Source organism: Protopterus annectens, chromosome 6.part0, assembly GCF_019279795.1.
Source record: "Protopterus annectens isolate FY-2018-M chromosome 6.part0, PAN1.0, whole genome shotgun sequence".
Classification (NCBI taxonomy): Eukaryota; Metazoa; Chordata; order Ceratodontiformes; family Protopteridae; genus Protopterus; species Protopterus annectens.
Genome location: NC_056737.1, coordinates 4017170 through 4029955, shown reverse-complemented (window position 1 = coordinate 4029955; position 12786 = coordinate 4017170). Strand labels below are relative to the sequence as shown.

The 12786-nt window shown below is 41.1% G+C and overlaps 1 protein-coding gene across 1 annotated transcript in view; it reads left to right on the top strand.

Annotated features, from left to right (window-relative positions):
* CCHR6.PART0H11orf68 (chromosome chr6.part0 C11orf68 homolog) overlaps window positions 1-7364 on the top strand; it is a 164085-nt gene extending 156721 nt beyond the window's left edge. Inside the window, exon 3 of the mRNA XM_044073777.1 lies at window positions 5957-7364. Coding sequence (XP_043929712.1) covers window positions 6006-6746 — 741 coding nt within the window. The 5' untranslated portion in view covers window positions 5957-6005 and the 3' untranslated portion in view covers window positions 6747-7364. The remainder of the gene's footprint in view (window positions 1-5956) is intronic.
* Window positions 7365-12786: the final 5422 nt, after the last annotated feature.

The window sequence follows — 12786 nt, the reverse complement described above, 5'->3', positions numbered from 1 at the left end:
AGTGGGTTCTAAAAATCATTCATCAAGATTACAGCTAGCAGTGGGAGAAAATTCCTTCTTCCTGGGGTTTTTTTTTCATCCTCCATATCAGATTCTCTTCCTCCTCGTCACATGCTGTCCCAAGGAATGATAGAACCAGTTCCTCCATCCCAGGTGGGAAAGAGTTTTTTTATTCAAGGATTTTCCTAGTGCTTAAGAAAGAAAGAAAATTCTTAAAGACCAGTTCTGGATCTTTCTTACCTAAACTTGTTTGTGATGGTGCCTAAATTCAAAAATATGTCACTTCACAACCTGTTTACCTCTTCCTCTTTCAGGTTTCCTGGCAACAGTAGTCTTAAAAGATCATCATCACTTCCCTATTCACCCAGACTTCAGACTATTCTTAATGTGAGCCAGGTACACACAACCTTATCAGTTTTCTACCTTACCCTTTGCACTAACCACTGCACTAAGTGTGTTCACAAAGTGTCTAGCTCTAGTTATAGTTTATTGCAGGCAACAGGGTATCCACATTTTTCCATATTTACATGATTTGCTTATCTTTACTGAGTTTCAGGAATCTCTGTGCCCCCCCCCCCTTTCTGTCTTGGGTGAGAGATCTTAAGCTGGGATTCCAAGAGAACATACAAAAGTCTTTCTTGACTCCTTCACACAGGATTGCAATCCTGTGATGTCAACTAGACACCTCAGAGAGGCAAAAGAGCTTTTCTTCCACAGGAAAAAAATAGATCTTTATCTAGATCAATTTCTGAAGTTTTCTATTCAAAACTTTGGTCACTGTGAAGAACTATCTCAGGATTTGGGTTTCACAGCATCTATTATTTTCATGATACCCCTGCCAAGACTCCACATGAGAAAGATACAGTATCTCTTTTGTCCCAGCATCAACACTTCTTATCTTTTCAGATACCTGTGCTGGGATTTGTCAAAACAGGAATCTTTTGGTGGAGACAAAGGATTTCCTTAAATCCTGGTCTCCTGTTCTTACTCTGTATTCCAAAGCCATCAGTCACCACAGATGCTTTGGACTTTGGTTGGAGAGCAGTTTCAGGAGGGATAAGAGTGCAGGGGGTGTGGGACACCAAGGACAGACACAAGCACCTGTACATAAATATCAAGGAAATGCTTTTCAAGATCAAGGCATTCACCTATCTGAACCATCATTGGTCCCTTTGACCTCTTAGAGTAGCTCTGCCCTCATGATCAAACCACACCAACTGAGGGCAAGTCCTGATAAACCCGCACACAGTCGTGGATTACTGCTTAAATGGAAAAGGTTTTCTAGTTTGTGTCAGTAACTTAACCAGTACACATTCAGGGCTAGTAGTTGTCTGGTTCTACAATATTTGTGTGAGTTATTGGCAAATTCCTTTCTTATTCCTCTATCAATCTTCATTTATCAGCTATTTTAGCATGTATTCTCATGAATCCTCCTCTTTCAGTGCAGTCTCATGTTAAAATGTTTTTGAAAGGGGTTTTGCATAAGCAACTTCCAAGAATATCGGAGTATAGGCAGAGAGAAAGGGATTTGGGAATCCTAAGTGAAAGACCTGCACTGGCTGAGTTTTTAGATGAATCTAGAACAGAAGCTGCTGTTAAAAAAAGGGATAATTAGTAGGGTATATTGTAGAGAGATCAGATAAGCAATTCACAAAGAAACAATGGGAGGAAATATGTATGGCTCCCAAAATAGGCAACAAAGTCTAGGAGATTTAGGATTTTTGCTTGGAAGTGTTTACATAGGTAATTTTATACTCCAAGCAGACTCCAAAGAAGTTTTCCTCGGGTAGGTGTCAAATGTTGGAGGTGTGGTGGGGAAGGAAGAGGTTACTGGGAATATATGCTTTTGGGAGTGTAATGAGTTGGTAGACTTCAGAAATTCCATACAGAGTACCCTGTCAAAAGTACTGGGATTCAGGATCTGAATTGCCTAGACATAAGGTTTTACGTTTAATTCTGGTGGCTGCCAAACAAGCAATTACTGGAAAATGGAAATCTGAGTCTAAACCAACTGTATTTGAAGATGTGGATATTGTAACAGTGATAAAATAACTGGAAATTAGATCTTTAGAAAAAAGTAGGAAAGAATTTTATAGAAAAAAATGAAAATTATGGAAATAATATATGCAGAAAATGTTTTGGAGGAGTTAGGTTTAAGTGAAGGCACAAATTGACCAATTTATGTAATGTTGGATTGATTTACATGGTACAAAAGAATATGTGTGATATATAATGTTTAACTGTGAATGAGTAAATATGGTTTGTTTGTTTTATATAAATGTAAGTTTGTCTATTTCAGAAGTAATGATTTAAGAAAAGTGCTTAAAAAAAAGAGGCGGTCAAGAAAACCAGTGGCCCCTCATTGGGATCTTCATTTTGTGCTAGAGAAACTTAATATTTTGTCCATCTGAACCAGCTAATCTGGCTGACTTTGAGGTTCCTAACATGGAAAACAGTTTTACTGATTGGTGTGACCTGTGCAAGAAGGGTATCTGAGTTGAAATCTCACTATGCCAGTGCGAGTGCCATCCACAGCACAAACATCCCAAATCACTAGGATCCAGGGAATTGTTATGGCTAGGCTTGCATAGGCCCTAGGGCCGATAGCCTAGTACCAACCTATGAAAGCTCTTATGGTGAGTCATCCCTATCTCATTTTCCATAGGGACAGGTTTTCTTTGAGAACTAATCCTTCTTTTATGCCTAAAGTGGTATCTGAGTTTACTTTAAACCAGAGTATCCGTCTTCCCATTTTCTTTAACCTACAAATGAAGGAGAAAGGATGCTCCATACCTTGGATGTCCATAGATGACTCTGGTACTACTCGATGGAACTAAATTTTTCAGATCTCTGGATCAGTTGTTCATTTCTTGTGCAGGTAAGAAGGGGCAACCTGCATCAAAACAGAGTATTTCCAAATGGTTGACTAAGGCTTTAGCCTTTTGTTATACTCACCATAACAAAACTATTCAAGTCAACTCACCATAACAAAACTATTCAAGTCAGGGTCAAGTTGCACTGTACTAGAGCCTTTGCTTCATCTCTGGCTTTTTAGAAAGGGTTGGATTCTAGATGCTGCTACTTAGTCCTCTGCATATACTTTTACAAAGCAGTATAAGCTTGATGCTTTCTCTAGGTCCAGATCAAGCTTTACTAGAACATTTCTCCAGGGGCTCCTGTTCTCTCTTCTTTTCACCTCTGAAATGTAGCTAGCTAAGGTAATCTTACCCATTTGGCTACTGCAGCAGTGATCAATATGATGAACATAGTGCAGTTGTGAACGTAAAACTTGCCACTACAGTACATGTTCGAATGATCACTGGTGCAGTAGCCACTCCCTCTGTCCCTTCACCCCCCTTGTTTTTGGTGTTTTTTTATGCCAGGGTGTTGACATTTATTTATTGTTCCTAGCATTGTCCTTTCAGGCACAGCCTCCCTCTCTCTGCTGGCAAGAAAGCTGTGAAGGGCTTTGTGTCCAGATGTTTGTTTTAATCAGATCAGCTCGAGCTGCCTGACAGTTTGAGTGCATGGAAGGTGCCCTGAAGCTTTGGAAGCTGGGCAGCTGTTCTGTCCTTGGCAGGATGCAATCCATATAGCTAAAGCTACTGCAGCAGTGATCATTGAAACGGCTACTGTTATTGTAAGTTTTACTTACACAACTGTACTTTCAATAGCATGTCAGTTAGAGTACTATACTTGAAGCGATCTCACCTGTTGACTCTGAGGCTTATTGAATTCTGAACTCTACTTGTTTACATCAAAATAGTGAATTTTTGAGTCTAGTGGTCACTACATCTATGGATAGTACAAAACTCTTAGCAGCTTTTTTAATAGGAAATGTACAGAATTAAGTTTACTTCCTAACTTTTTGGGATGTTTGTGCTGTGGATGGCACTCACACTGGCATAGTGAGATTTAATTTTTGTCAGGCCTTTCAATTGTGTTGATTTGCACATGGTTGTGTTGTACTATATGTAATACCAGTACTAGTAAGTATAAGTTGTGTTAGTATTGAAAAATGAAAATATTTTGAAACTTGATACGATTTTTATTCTTTACATGTATACATTTTAAGAGAGCATGTATTGATACTGCAGCTGAGGAAGTGACATTTTATAGAAAACTGCAGAAGAGTCTGTCCCTGCTGCTTTTGTACTTTTCTCTTCCATCTTTTTAGCTGTTGTTGCTGGAAGTATTTTTATTTCTAAGGGACATATTTTTGTGGGGCACTATGCAGACTAAAGTTGTAATGTATGAATAGCTGAGATTACACCCCAGTATTAGGATGGGGGACATAAGCTTGTTAACAGTTTCCTTAGTGCAAGACTCAATTATAAAAGCACTTGGGATACTTGTTATGATCAGCTATCGACAATGCTGACTGGAAAGAACAGAGACAAGGCAAAACAGGTTTGTTTCTGTCCATGCCTTTCAACTGGCCCTGAGTTTGCCTCTCAGTTTTTTTCCTGTCCCTCATTTATGGGTGCTAGTGATTCAGTCACGTGAGTGTTAGGTCAACAGCTGTCTAGTCGACTACATATAGTTTACTAGGCAGCTGCTCGACAGGTGTGCAAGAAGCACAAATCCAGGTACCCATGTTTGTGCAATCCCAGTATATATAATTAGCAGGGGGTATATGGTACACATGGGCATGGGTGGGGTGGGGGTGGGGGCTTCCTCCTGCAAAAAAAACAATGTTTTCTTTTCTTTTTTTTTAAAGTGAAACTTTGCGTGCACCCAGGCTGTTTCTGTGCACATACTTACTGGAGTATCAATGTCATGATGCCATTCTACCAGCTGACAATAGTATTTTTCACTTATTAGTGATGTACACACACACGTATACATATGCATACATATATATATATATATGTAAAATAAGATTTTTTTGGTAAATCTGGCAATAATGCTAGATATTAGAGTTTCATACTTATTGCTCAGAAAATGCATATTGATGGCAAAACCTGTTGCTCTATTAACTTTTTAAGAAAATAAGAAAAATATTTAAAAACTGTTCCTTTGTCCACCCCATTATTGTTGAATTCATCCAGAATTCTTAAGCAGACATGGTGAGAGTTCTGCTGCTGTCATACTTTACCAGCTTTCAAAGTCAGTAAAACACTTTACACTTCTGTGTTTTTTTCTGTTACTCTTAGTACATGGAGTAAGTAAAGCTCCATGTACTACATAGGATTAAGATCTGGTCATTGATGATAACCTTTTATTATGCGTTCTTGACATGGATGCACAGGTTCTTCTTTCATGGCGAATTTGTTTGCATTCATGTCTTTAACACATAATAACCTGGTTATGCTCAGAAACTCAATTTTATGTCATATGAAATTTAAAAAATTTGTGGAAGAAAGTTCCCTTTCCTTTGCAGTTTCATTTACTATTTAAATTAATATTGTAAGTCTGTGTTTCATCTGAGTGTTGAAAATGTATTTTCTATTTTATCCATTTTCCCAAAACGTTATCATATTAGCGGGCCAGTAGGATGGATTCCTATCCCATATGCAGGGGATGCAGATTCCTTGCAAGAAGATTGGGAGAGTTTGTTTTTCTGCGGTGTCTAACTTATCTGTCTTCTCAGCATGAGGTATGGTAGTGCATTAGGAAACAAAATCTTGGTTAACAAACATGATGGAAACTTGTGTATCCCTAGAACCGGGACAGTTGATTTATATGATATAGTCTACCTGTAATTCTCTCTCCCGCCTCTTACCTTGTTGCTGCAGTCCATTACCAGTACAGACTAACGGATGTCATTGCTGAAGTTTTTTTTTGTTGTTGTTTTTTTCTGACTTTTGTTTTGAACATTTTCTGTGAATAATACCTTGAAAAATGTGTGCAGTTGGAAAAACAAATGTAACAAATTTGATCAAATAATTTTCTGCAAATGGTTAAAGTGGCAGATGTTTATGTCTTATTCATTATGTTTACTTTACAATTTTAGTGTTTGCCCCTAGACGAGCTTCTGGCATTGATCGGAAAAAGAAAATACAATGATTAACCATGAGGAAGGAGAGATGGAAAAAGAGGAAAGATTCCCTGCAGAAGACTATGCTGCAGAAGCTCTGGCTGCTGATATGGATCCTTGGGTGATTTTTGATGCCCGAAAAACTCCTAGAGCAGAATTTGAGGACTGGTTGGACACTAACCGACCTTCCCGAGTTTGCCGTTATGGTGACCCTGATCGCAACACTGAACCAGTAGGATGGATTGCTGTATATGGTTGGAATCATATCCCAGATACAGGGGATGTAGATGCCCTCCAAGACGATTGGGAAGGGTTACAGAGCAGTGGCAGAGAAGTCAGTTTTGAAACTATTAAAGAACTTGCTCTTAACCATCGAGTTCTCACTGGCAAGTGGTTGATGCATCTGGATACAGGGTTTAAGGTGGACCATGCATGGCGAGGTATTGCCCAGTCTGTTCTAGATGGTAGAATAGCAGAGGCTAAAGTGAGCCCTCATATACCAGACTTGAATAGTAAGCATGTTATCTGCGTGTACAACAGAGATTTTACTAATGTACAAGAGGTAATAAACTTGGATACTGCCATACGAGCTACAGGAGTAAAGTGCCAGCTGTCATATAAACCAGATGTGTACACATACCTTGGAATATACAGAAATAATCGCTGGAGACTGTGCCCTACTATATATGAAAGCAGATTCGATCTGGAATGCATACCAAGAAGATCTCGGATTATCAACAAAATAACAAATAATGAAGTGACTTGAAAGAGAATACTAGCTAATTAAACCAATACACTACATTTGCTTTAATGTTTGTTTTTAGTTTTCTTTTTCTTTCTTTCTTTCCCTGTCACTGACAGAGTAAACCACTCCTATCAAAAACGACTGTTACTATTTTGCCATTAGCTGCTTCTGAACTTCAGAACTCTGTATGGGAGGGGTTTTTGATTAATTTCTTTGGCAACTGCATTTTTTATTTAATTGTGCATCAGAAAGGAGCAGTGATTTCATAATGAAATAAACCACAACAGGCATGTTGTAAGTTGGTCGTCATAAAGTTAAAGCTATAAGCTGGTTAGAATTCCTGCAAGTGCATAAACTGTGAGTATGAATAAAGTATGCAATCCCTGATACTATAGCTATTATAGTTGTGGAGGTGGGCTATTTTTATCTGACTTACTAGATAGATTTTAGTTTGGATATTGTCATAAAGAGTTGCTTGCATACAAGTGCATCTTTATTCCTTGTTAATCTCTTGTTAGATTAGATGTTGCAGACTGTATTTTTAAGATTTCCCATCTATTTTATAACTGAAAACTGTGGAAGTTGTTTGTGCAGCTCTTGTGGTGCTCCAAAAATGTATAAATAAATTAACTTTCAAGAGCTAGGACTGATTATCCTTTTTGCTTTCATTTAGTTCTGTCACAGTTCTTTGCTGTTCATCAGTTTCCTTTTCCTGAATCTCTAGTTGTAAATTCTGGAGCTCAGAAATTCCTTATAAGATGTGCTATACTGGCCCTGCATTTGTCTTCCAATTTGTTGCAAGAAGATCCCGTTCTTTTTTTTTTTTTTGCGGTGGTGGTGGGGTGTCAAATGATTGTCCACAGGGCAGCCAGTGTTTGATAGGGAATGTATCTGACATGGCAGAAGAATGATGTTCATCGTGCATACAGCTGCAGTCATAACAGATGGGTTCTCCTGCCGTCAGGTGGGTCCTCGGTCGTCCGAATTCCAAAGTCTAGGTCCGGCGTCGGTTGTTGTCGCTTCTTCCCTGACGTCAGTGCAACAGGGGTATAAAGGAACCAGCCGACACCATTTTCTTCAGTCTTTATTGCCGCGCGGTGCCCGAAGCAGAAGCAGTTCGCAAGTGCCGGTCGGCCAGCTCCTGAAATTACGAAAATTTTGAAACCAAAGTCTTCTTGAAAGCTAAGTACCCCGTTGGGGAATCTTTTCTTGCCTCAGACCGATGTCAGACAGTTAATAATTGTATTTCATGTGGGAAGCAAATACCACATAAGGATTTCCATTCCCTCTGTATTCCTTTAGGCCCAGACCACGACGTCTCAGTCTGTCGCTTTTGTGCTACATTCAACAAACGCACCATTAAGCATCGGGCAGAGTTCACCCAGCATTATTTTGGCAAAACATTTAACTATATTATGTCGTCGGATACTCCGACTCCAGTTTTTTCTAAAAAGCGCAAAGATAAGGACCGACACACGAGGTCCGAGGCCTCTACCGACACCACGCCAAGGCCGACTACACGTGGTCCGGTTCTCAGTGAGGCACCTACGCAGCCCCTGACTACCGACGACACTTCATTGGCGGTGTCTCCTGTGCCCGAGGTCGCAGGCTCCTCGGCCCACACCCCGACTACAGATACCGAAGCCACTCTTGGCATTGAATCTCAAAATGTGGACAGGTCTACCTCCTCTCAAGGTGTCTTCAGACCTTCCTCTTCTTTTTCCATCAAGGCTTTTACTAAGTCTAAAGCAGCCATGCATTCTAAGAGACAAGCTACACAGGGCCCATCTCCAGGCCCCATGCCTAAAAAACAGATACTTAAAATGGCTAATTACTCTTATCAGGGGTTCTCAACCCCCTCCGGACAAAAGGCCTAGAGTGGAGGAAGAATCCCCCTTCTCTGATCAGGGCTCCATTATTTCAGAGCACTCTGATGATCAGGAACATTCTTACTGCCCTTTTGAAGACTCGGATGCAGAGGAGTCCATTCCTTCTGTATCCCCCCCAGAGGATTACTCATTTGGGGAAACTTTGCATACCTTAAGGGAACACTTCCACTGGGAAGGCCAAGATTATTCAGATTCCAAGAAAAGACTAAGGGAATTTCTCTTGCTACCTCAGCACAGGCCTCTGGCTATACCTCCTGTCTTGGACATCCTAGATGATGTCTACTCGGAGGCCTGCCTTAACCTGGATTCTCTACCTCCAGCCCCAGTTAAGCCTGACAGGTACTACAGGGTTCCTGACTCACACCAATTTCTATACAAAAGCCATGCTGCTGATCCAGAAACCATCTCTTCAGGCCCAAGGGAATTAAGGCCTCCACTGCTAAAAATCCATTACCTTCCAAGAGAGATTCCAGATCCTTAGAAAGGTGGGGGAAAAAGGTATATACGTCTGCTACCTTAACCATGAGGGCATTAAACTGTCAGTTCCATATGCTAAAATACCAACAGTTTTTGTTATCACATTTGAAAAGTAAAATGTCACAGCCTGAACAACCAGACTTGAAGGAGTTGCAGGATTTGCTGCATAGTGCAGAACAAGTGGGTAAGCATACCTTACAATGTGGTTTTGATGCTCTAGAGGCCTCATGTAGAGCTGCTGTTACAGGAACAGTCATACGTAGACATGCCTGGCTCAAGGAACAAACCTTGCCAGATCATGTCAAAGCAAAATTACTAGATGCCCCTCTACAAAAGGATGTATTATTTGGTGCTAATGCTGAGGAGGTATTAAGGAAAATGGAGGAAAAGGCTAAATCAATGCAAACTGTGAAAGATTTTCTACAGGTACAACCCCCACGTTTCAGTAGAAATTGGCCTTCCAAAAATTGGTCCTTTCCAGCCACGGACAGACCCCAAAGAGGTAGATACAGGTGCCTGAGGGGCAGAGGACAATCCCAAGGATCGTTTAGAGGCAGACAATGGCAAGCTCCTACACAAAGAGGTGGTGAGGATAACTCGCAACCATTCAGAAAGCAAGCCCAATGACTTTCCCCTTTGCATGCCAAGCAAGACTCAAATGGCAGCACCCTTAGGAGGAAAACTGGCATTATTTTCAAAAAATTGGCATATTGTCACAAAAGACAAATGGATCCTGGACATTATAAACAGAGGCTACAGATTCCATTTTCACACCCTTCCAAAAATGAGAGGCATGCCAAACCTGCCACACAATCAAAGGGCAGAGGCACAAAGGCAAATTACAGATCTCATAGACATGAAAGCTATTCAAGAAGTACCTACGCACGAACAAGGTCAAGGCTTTTATCATAAAACAACCAGAACAAATGTAAGTGAGTCCCAGCTCTACTTTCCTTAAAAGTTTATTAAACACAGTCCAACTTCTCTTTCTCAGTTGGACTGTGTTTAATAAACTTTTAAGGAAAGTAGAGCTGGGACTCACTGACATTTGTTCTGGTTGTTTTATGATATTTGCTTCGTTTCATCTGTGGTTTCACCAAGGTCAAGGTTTTTATTCCAGACTATTCCTGGTACCAAGGAAGGGAAAAGATTGGAGACCTATTTTGGACCTATCCATCCTAAACACATTTCTACTCGTACCAAAATTCAAGATGCTCACTCTGCAGTAGCTTCTTCCCATGCTGGGCAAGGAGTCTTGGCTGGTAACATTGGACCTCAAGGAGGCATACCTGCATGTCCCAATCAGACAAAATTGCATAGGATACCTCAGATTTCTTGCAGGTTCAACCCATTATCAATTCTCTGCATTGCCCTTTGGCTTATCTTCTGTGCCCAGAGTATTCATGAAATGCCTGGCATCAGTAATTGCCTACTGCAGACTTCAAGTGATACAAATGTACCCCTATTTGGACGTCTGCCTGATCCAAGCGGACAGCAAGCACATTCTTCTGAAACATCTGGCTTATGTAATAATGTTGTTAAACTCTCTGGGATACACAGTCAACAAAAAGAAATCAAGACTAATACCCTCTCGGAAGACAATTTTCCTGGGTGCCAACTTGGACACAAACACCCAGATGGCCTACCTCACACCAGAGAAGCAGGGGCAGTTAACTCAATACCTCAGAGCACTAGCAAATTGCATAAGGCTAACTGCAAGGAAAATCCTGCAGGCTCTGGGATTCATGGCATCTTGCATCTTACTAATCCCATGTGCAAAGCTGCATATGAGGAAACTTCAATGGTACCTGAAAAACCTATGGTCTCAACACAGCCACAGTTTGGAAACAATAATGCCACTAATTCCATGTCTTCAAAAGGAATTTCTGTGGTGGGCTCAAGCATGCCAAACAAACACAGGTCTTCCATTCAGCAAGCCTCAAGCAAATCAAGTCATCACAATAGACGCCTCGGACTACGCCTGGGGGGCGCACATGACAGATCGGTGCATTCAGGGCAAATGGTCCCAAAAAGAAAAGCACCTTCACATCAATCAAAAGGAAATGCTAGCGGTAATAAATGCTATTATAGCTTTCAAAGACCTTCTGCAACCAGGCCAACTATTGATAAGAACGGACAACACCACAGTTATGTGGTACATAAACAAACAGGGAGGAACACATTCATACCCCCTATGCAGGAACATGGCCATGGACTTACAAATCGAACTACAAGCACAGTACTTGCCAGGCAAGGAAAACACGCTGGCAGACAACCTAAGCAGAAATATGACAGATCCACATGAATGGAAGTTGCATCCAAAAGTTTTTACAGAGATAATCCAAGCATGGGGAAGGCCAGACATAGATCTATTTGCCCCCCACAAAAATCACCAATTGACAAAATTCTGCTCAAGGATTTTACACCCAAAGGCCTGGAGAGTGGACGCTCTCTCTTTCAGTTGGACATCAATGACAGTTTATGCCTTCCCACCTCTTCCTCTGCTGCCCAAAGTTCTATTGAAAACCAGAGCAGACAGACCAAAGATGATTCTCATTGCTCCAGACTAGCCAAGACAACACTGGTACCCACTCCTGAGGAGCCTGACGCATTCCCCACCATGGACCCTGCCTCTAATGCCTCTTCTCCTGACTCAGCACAGCCTCAAAACTCTTCACAGCCAGCTAAAAACACTCAATCTAGCTGCATGGAAGATTCCTTAGCATCACAGCAGACCCTACTCTCCAAGGAGGTGCAGGATGTCATTTTGGAGGCCAGAAGGCCGTCAACTAGAAAAGCTTACTCCGCAAAATGGAAACGGTTTTGTGTCTGGAATGAGAAAAAGGGCCAGGATCCTGGAAAACTGAATCTACCTCAAATACTACAGTATCTAGCTGAACTGCTAAGCAGTGCACTTTCATTCTCCTCCATCAAAATCCATGCCTCAGCCATTTCTGCAGAATACAACACTGATCCACCCTTATTCTCTCACCCTCTCTTAAGACTGTTCCTCAGAGGGGCTAAGAATCTAAAACCCCCAAGGAAACAACCAATACCTGCTTGGGATCTCAATTTCATTCTGGAAAAACTGACATTGCCTACCTTTGAGCCAGCTGCCTCATCAGATTTGCAATATTTGTCCTGGAAAACAGCTTACTTCTGGCTATTACCTCAGCTGGTAGAGTTTCAGAACTACAAGCTCTCATGGCTGTGCAGCCTTTTTATCATCTTCCATCAGGACAGAGTTTCCTTACGAACCAAGCCGTCCTTTATGCCAAAAGTGGTATCCAGGGTAGCTTTGAATAAGGCCATACACTTACCTACCTTTTATCCTAATCCTCAAACCAAAGGGGAGAGATTACTACATTCCTTGGACATCCACAGACAACTGTGTTATTATTTGGACAGAACAAAGCCTTTCAGAAAATCAGAACAGCTCTTTGTGTCCTATGCTACAGGAGCTCAAGGAAAGCCAATTTCCAAACAGACAATCACAAAATGGATAGCCCACTGCATATGCTTTTGATATTCTTTTCATAGCAAAACTGTACCTACAGGCATCAGATCTCACTCCACAAGGGCCAAAGCTACCTCTGCAGCTTTCCTCAGAGGAGTTCCTACCAAAGATATTTTGGAAGCAGCCACTTGGAGTTCTGTGCACACCTTTTCCAAGCACTACCACCTACCATTATACT